Source organism: Oncorhynchus kisutch, linkage group LG30 (genome assembly GCF_002021735.2).
Source record: "Oncorhynchus kisutch isolate 150728-3 linkage group LG30, Okis_V2, whole genome shotgun sequence".
Lineage (NCBI taxonomy): Eukaryota > Metazoa > Chordata > Actinopteri > Salmoniformes > Salmonidae > Oncorhynchus > Oncorhynchus kisutch.
Window position 1 is genome coordinate 40,968,991 of NC_034203.2, and position 7,371 is coordinate 40,976,361.

At 46.1% G+C, this 7,371-nt stretch overlaps 1 protein-coding gene across 1 annotated transcript; it reads right to left on the reverse strand.

The window, feature by feature from the left end:
• Positions 1-5,981, reverse strand: LOC109874789 (serine/threonine-protein kinase NIM1-like). Its single transcript, XM_031810505.1, has 4 exons — positions 5,546-5,981; positions 4,094-4,399; positions 2,425-2,693; positions 1-2,207 (listed from the first exon to the last, which is right to left on the reverse strand). The coding sequence occupies exons 1-4, from the start codon at positions 5,616-5,618 to the stop codon at positions 1,455-1,457; spliced, it is 1,401 nt and encodes a 466-aa protein (XP_031666365.1). The 5' UTR covers positions 5,619-5,981; the 3' UTR covers positions 1-1,454.
• Between the last annotated feature and the right edge of the window lie 1,390 nt (positions 5,982-7,371).

Here is a 7,371-nt window from a genome sequence, read left to right on the forward strand (position 1 = left end):
TTATCGTTATCTACAAAACAATTTTAATGCAACAGTGACAGTGGAAAAACATGATGCAAAAAATCACAAAATATATAATACAATTGATTATATGAGGAAAAACAAGGATGTATGACAACAACAAAAAATATATATTAGATAAGAATACTGTCTGATTGTTTAGTTTACTGTGTAAAAAACTTTGACAATATAAGTAACCCTACAACTGACTATGTTTCGTGTGGGTTGTGTCAAACTAAATCACAGTCCTCCAAATATACAAACATGGAAATATTTTTTCAGTTAAATTTTGAAGGCAAAGAATCCTTTGTCATTGCAATGTCCTCTTTCTTTCTCAGAAGAAAGAAAACTTCCATGAATGAGTTTCAAGAATATTAGTGATTGTACAGCCTCATGTTGTTAAAGTAGCTTCCAAGACATTACCAGAGACAACCCAATAAAAACTGTTATGTACATCTCATTATTGTTAATTTAATTTAGTCTCGTGTTTGTTAAAAGTGCCATTCGCTTCAAGGTCCTTCTTCTGCTGAATGCCGCTCCTTATCATAAGACACACAGATATTTATATAGTTGTCCTAGCAGTGAGTCTGATGAGGCCTAGACTCCTCCCCGTCTGACAGGCTAGACTCCTCCCCGTCTGACAGGCTAGACTCCTCCCCGTCTGACAGGCTAGACTTCTCCCCGTCTGACAAGCTAGACTCCTCCTTGTCTGACTGGCTAGACTCCTCCCCGTCTGACTGGCTAGACTCCTTCCCGTCTGACTGGCTAGACTCCTCCCCGTCTGACAAGCTAGACTCCTCCCCGTCTGACAAGCTAGACTCCTCCCCGTCTGACAAGCTAGACTCCTCCTTGTCTGACTGGCTAGACTCCTCCCCGTCTGACTGGCTAGACTCCTTCCCGTCTGACTGGCTAGACTCCTCCCCGTCTGACAAGCTAGACTCCTCCCCGTCTGACAAGCTAGACTCCTCCCCGTCTGACAAGCTAGACTACTCCATTGTCTGACTGGCTAGACTCCTCCCCATCTGACAGGCTAGACTCCTCCCCGTCTGACAGGCTAGACTTCTCCCCGTCTGACAGGCTAGACTTCTCCCCGTCTGACAAGCTAGACTCCTCCTTGTCTGACTGGCTAGACTCCTCCACGTCTGACAGGCTAGACTCCTCCCCGTCTGACAGGCTAGACTCCTCCTTGTCTGACTGGCTAGACTCCTCCCCGTCTGACAGGCTAGACTCCTCCCTGTCTGACTGGCTAGACTCCTCCCCGTCTGACAAGCTAGAATCCTCCTTGTCTGACTGGCTAGACTCCTCCCCGTCTGACAGGCTAGACTCCTCCCCGTCTGACAAGCTAGACTCCTCCTTGTCTGACTGGCTAGACTCCTCCCTGTCTGACAGGCTAGACTCCTCCCTGTCTGACAGGCTAGACTCCTAACTGTCTGATTTGCTAGACTCCTTCCCCTCTACATGATTACACACACAGCAGAAGGCCTCAACAGAGGTAAGGTACCCTCGCTCCAGCGTCTCTTGACCTGGAAGTCTTTGTGACACTCAGCGCTGTACCCCACCGCCTCCACTTTCTTCCTCTTATGGATACGGTGCAGCAGGATCCTATAGGCCCCCGTCACAGGGCTCCTCAAGTCATGGCAGGCGTTGTTCACCAGGTGGCTCTCTGTTATCCCCAGGTCTGCCAGAGCTGCCTTGACATCTAGCTCATCTGTACCCAGGACCCTGGAGGGCTCCACCAGGTGGGCTGGGGTCGGGCGGGAGGAGGGGTACGCCTGGGGGTAATCAATGCCCTTCAGCCAGGTGTAGGTCATGATATGAGCCACAGAGAGACGGTCGGCGGGCACGGGCCTCAGGATGTCCTGGATGACCTGGTGGCAGGGGTCGGGCACGTAGGCTGGGATGGTGAAGGAGCCCTGAAGGATGCAGACCTTCAGCCGGCTGAGGTTGGCAGCGTTGAAGGGTAACATGGCTGTAGTCATGAAGTAGAGTAGTACACCCAGGGCCCAGACGTCAGCGGACTGGCCCACGTAGCCTTTGTCCTTGAAGAGCTCTGGGGCGACGTAGGGCGTGGAGCCGCAGAAGCTGGTGAGGACGTCATCGGGGCGTGAGGAGGTGCTGAAGCCGAAGTCGCCTACCTTGACGCAGTATGTGGTGGTGTAGAAAACGTTCTCTGCCTTCAGGTCCCGGTGGACTATGTTGTTATCATGCTGGAAGACGACAAGAAGAAGATACTTTAAACATAAAGCAAGATTTGTACACAGAGACTGAGTGAGGCACGTTAGGGCCCTAAGGATACATGGATGTATCACACAACACTTATTTAAAATGGGGTCCTCCGTGTGCCATTGTTGTTTAGCCAGACTTACAGCGCTATGCCACTGTAGTAGCTAGAGTCAATGCAAGACTATATTGTTGCTAACTCACCATGTGTTTGACTGCAGCCAGAATTTGGGAAAAGATGAGTTTGCTTTCCAGGTTTGAGAGTCTACCCCTGGTGGTAATGCGTGAGAACAGATCTCCTCCACTGGCGTACTCCATCACTAGGTACAGCCGCTTAAACGTCTCCACCACCTCGTACAGACGCACTATGTTGGGGTGGGACAGCTTCTCCATGCACCCGATCTCTGAGGCAAACAGCACGTGGGACCTCTTGTCCAGTTTGACTTTATCCAGGATCTTAACTGCCACTCTCTCTGGGTGTTGGAATCCAAGATGGAGGAAGAGAGAGAAAGGGACAGGACAGGGAGAGAGTTAGAGACATGCTATCACGTTTAGAATTCACTAGCTATCCTCTCTCTTTATCTCTCTTCAGCTTGTCTGGCTATGGCTATTGTCCTCAATACTTTACTCAATACATAAGCTTGTGACTGAGTCTGAGACACGTGCAAGTGGCTGAAGACAATCCCACAGGGATTAGTGAAAATGTAATGAGATTATAGCCATCGGCTTTTTCTCACATGTTGGATTAGCCTAGTTTGTTCTCCTCCAGACTTAGTGTGGCAACACTGGCAAGGCAACACTGGGAAGGCAACACAGGCAAGGCAACACAGGCAAGGCAACACAGGCAAGGCAACACAGGCAAGGCAACACTGGCAAGGCAACACAGGCAAGGCAACACAGGCAAGGCAACACTGGCAAGGCAACACAGGCAAGGCAACACAGGCAAGGCAACACAGGCAAGGCAACACAGGCAAGGCAACACTGGCAAGGCAACACAGGCAAGGCAACACAGGCAAGGCAACACTGGCAAGGCAACACAGGCAAGGCAACACTGGCAAGGCAACACTGACAAGGCAACATTGGCAAGGCAACACTGGCAAGGTGGCTGGCAAGTTGCAGGTCTACCAGCTAGAGAGTCTGGTAGAGTCCACATGAAAAAAGTGCTCTTGAGATCGAGACTGTGAAGATAAAACGGGCTAGTGATGTAATCTAGCCATATTAACACGTCTTGTCCCCTCAGGGAAGTACATACTCTGGGGGGTCCATGAATTCAAATCTTATCTCAGTCATGTTGATATGAAATATATCATCACTTGACATTATATATAGATGGGTAATTTTCCAAGGAAACTACAAGAGGTACTTGTGTGATATGTATAATAGTTTTATTTATCTTTTATTTAACAAATGAGCGCTGTATCAGTGGCAGGGATGTAAAGTACAAATACTTTCAAGTACTATATAAGTATGTTTTTGGCGTATCTGTACTTTACTATTTATATTTTTGACAACTTTTACTTCATTTCATTCCTAAAGAAAATAATGTACTTTTTACTCCATACATTTCCCTCACACCAAAAGTACATGTTACATGTTGAATGCTTAGCAGGAAAGGAACATGGTCTAATTCACACACTTATCATGAGAACATCCCCGGGTCATCCCTATTGCCTCTGATCTGGCAGAATCACTAAACACACATGCTTCATTTGTAAATTATGTGTTGGAACATGCCTCTGGCTATCCGTAAAATAAAATTTTAAAAAACAAGGAAATTAGGCTGTCTGGTTTGCTTCACTTTGACTCAAGTATGACAATTTGGTACTTTTTCTACCACCGATAGGTGGCTCCATGTTCCAGGCCTGTGTCTCACCTTTAGTTAGGTCATGAAAGCCCAGTTTCACCTGGGAGAAGTTTCCACAGCCGATCTCCCCTCTCAGCTCGTAGAAGGCTACCCTCCTTCCGAACGTCAGGTCATTCACCACCCTCTCCGTGTGGGCCAGGTCATAGACAGCTTTATCGAACACACTCTTCCTCTCCGGCTTCACCTCTTCAACGTCCTCCACCGCATCCCCACGAAACCTCAGCTGGTTCTCCTTGTTCTCCTTGACGTTCTCCTCCTTCCCTCCCTCTTTCGGGTCTCCACATCGCTGAGCTATCGTCTGCTGAGCTTTGTTCCCTGCACCAGAGAAACACAGGAAGAGGAAGAGAACATAAACGACACTACATAGACCTCACAGTATTTCAAAACAACTGAAACACCTCCTAACCTCTGACACCAATGGCTTGTCGTGGTTCATCACACTTCCAGCGTTATCGATGGTAAAGTGTCCATTGGGTAGCTTGTGTGTTTAGTGAGTCCGCCAGATTGGATGCAGTAGGGATGACCAGTGATGTTCTCATGGGGATGTTCTCGTGATAAGAGTGTGATTTACACCATTTTCCTGTCCTGCTAAGCATTCAAAATGTAGCAAGTACTTTTGGGTGTCGCAGAAAATGTATGGAGTAAAATGTATATTATTTTCTTTAGGAATGTAGTGAAGTAAAAGTTAAAGTTGTCGAAAATATAAATAGTAAAGTACAGATACCCCCAAATATGAGTTAGCCACTTGGAGAGTGATAGTCTATTAGCAACCTGTGATAATCAGAAAAATGGAACCTTTATTGAACTAGGCAAGTCAGTTAAGAACAAATTCTTATTTACAATGACAATGATTTACAATGATGGCTTTCTAAGCATAGAAATATGACATTACATCACCCTCTACAACCTCTGCGATTATTATTTGACCCTGCTGGTCATCTATGAACATTTGAACATCTTGAAGAACAATCTGGCCTTCATGGCCATGTACTCTTATAATCTCCACTCGACACAGCCAGAAGAGGACTGGCCACCCCTCAGAGCCTGGTTCTTCTCTAGGTTTCTAATCTCCATCCGGCACAGCCAGAAGAGGACAGGTCACCCCTCAGAGCCTGGTTCCTCTCTAGGTTTCTAATCTCCACCTGGCACAGCCAGAAGAGGACAGGTCACCCCTCAGAGACTTGTTCCTCTCTAGGTTTCTAATCTCCACCTGGCACAGCCAGAAGATGACTGACCTCCCCTCAGAGCCTGGTTCCTCTCTAGGTTTCTTCCTAGGTTCCTGCCTTTCTAGGGAGTTTATCCTAGCCACCGCGCTTCTACATCTGCATTGCTTTGCTGTTTAGGATTTTAGGCTGGGTTTCTGTACAGCACTTTGTGACATCTGCTGATGTAAAAAGTGCTTTATAAATACATTTGATTGATTGCAATAAGAATTCATCAACAAAGGCCACTATTACTCACAAAGGACCTTCTCTTTAGCCTCTGTCTTGTTGCTCCTCGCGGCTTTGATGCTTTTCCTCTGCTTCTGAAACATGACAGTGTTCCTGGTAGTCCTTGGTAGTCCTTGGATAGTTCTCCAAGCTCTCAAAGAATGTAGTAATTGTCCTAGTAGTTGGGCTCAGTCAGTGCTGGTGTTTGAGGACTCGAGAAATCCACTTAACAAACAGGTAGAATGCAACAGGAACATGGATTCATCAAAAACGTGTATATTGCTGTTACGTTCATAAACTGTCACAAAAATGAAGAAAACAAGTATCTCTGATGTTTGGGATAGATCTACTGTCCTTTGTGGAATGTGGTGACAAATCACAACCTCTCCTACAGAGCACCTAGTTTCTCTCTTTCTCTCTCTTTACCTGTTCCTTTCTCTTTCTCTCCTTCCCTCTCTCTGTGTGTCTGTCCTGTTAGAACTGTCAGTGAGATGTTGCCACTCTGCAATGTCAATACCCATAATCCCCTCTGTGTCTGGCTCCTCCCACACAGACAGAACATTCTACACAGGCTATTCAAACCCCTAGACTGGACCCGTCTTATGACTGTCTGTCTGACCCAACCATGACCCGGTCACAGACCAAACAGACAGACATGTGACATTATATAAGAGTTCAATTGAAAGCATCACAGTGGTCGGGAGAGTTTGGGTTCTGGGAAATGTCAATTACAAATGATCTCACACTCCTGGTAAGGGAAATAAACATTTATCAAATGAAGGACCAAAAGGTGGGAGTCTGTGTGGTGACAAACTGTTATACCACATACATATGAGAAATCACTAATTGACCTAAACATAACAACCTAACTCTTATTTCACCCCACATATCAAAGGGGTATACAGGGAATGGACCTAAAGCCACAGTCTTCCATTCCAACTTCTTATAAGGCTAGGGGTCACTGAGGGAGATGACATAGACGAATCATGACCCAGATATACAGGGCCTTCGGAAGGTTTTCAGACACATTGACTTTTTCTCCATTTTGTTACATTATAGCGGCAGGGTAGCCTAGTGGTTAGAGTGTAGAGGTGGCAGGGTAGCCTAGTGGTTAGAGTGTAGAGGCGGCAGGTAGCCTAGTGGTTAGAGCGTTGGACTAGGAACAGGAAGGTTGTGAGTTCAAACCCCCGAGCTGACATGTTACAATTCTGTCCTTCTGCCCCTGAACAGGCAGTTAAACCACTGTTCCTAGGCTGTCATTGAAAATAAGAATGTGTTCTTAACTGACTTGCCTAGTTAAATAAAGGAAAGTTATCCTGTGACAGGGTGATCAAATTAAGATCCTACATTTGTATCTGTTATGATGACTGAGGCCTGTGACAGGGCCAGACCTGCTAAATTATCCACACAGGTTTTGTGAATCATAGACATAGCATCCAGAAGAGGTGTGTGGGTGAAATCACTGAGGAAACCAAGCATGTGTTGTGACAATTACGTGGTTTGCTCTATAACCTGTTAGTTCATATGACACCATGAACCTGTATAAAGGCCTGAAGGCAGAGGCCGATAAGAACACACAGCGGCAGAATCAATACAACCACACCTTTGTTTTATCACAAAACCGGAGAGCAACCTCCGCCCGGTGAAGTCCACAAATCATATTGGTTGTAACAAACAGTTGCATGACCTACAGCATGGTCAAGCAAGTTAATGTTTCTGACATATTCAGGAGCTGCCTCCACTATTCCAGCAACATTTCAACTTCAGCATTATCAAATCACCTCTGCTTAGTCTAATACAGTGACAACTAAAAGATACCAAAAACAATTTGTCCAATCAACGTAAACTAAATATGAT

Coding starts and splice junctions, on each gene's coding strand:
- LOC109874789 (XM_031810505.1), bottom strand. CDS start 5,618: ATGTTTCAGAAGCAGAGGAAAAGCATCAAAGCCGCGAGGAGCAACAAG. Junction 4,400..5,545: donor GGCTAAAGAGAAGGTCCTTT/GTGAGTAATAGT, acceptor TCTCTGGTGCAG/GGAACAAAGCTCAGCAGACG. Junction 2,208..2,424: donor TGGCTGCAGTCAAACACATG/GTGAGTTAGCAA, acceptor GTCGTCTTCCAG/CATGATAACAACATAGTCCA.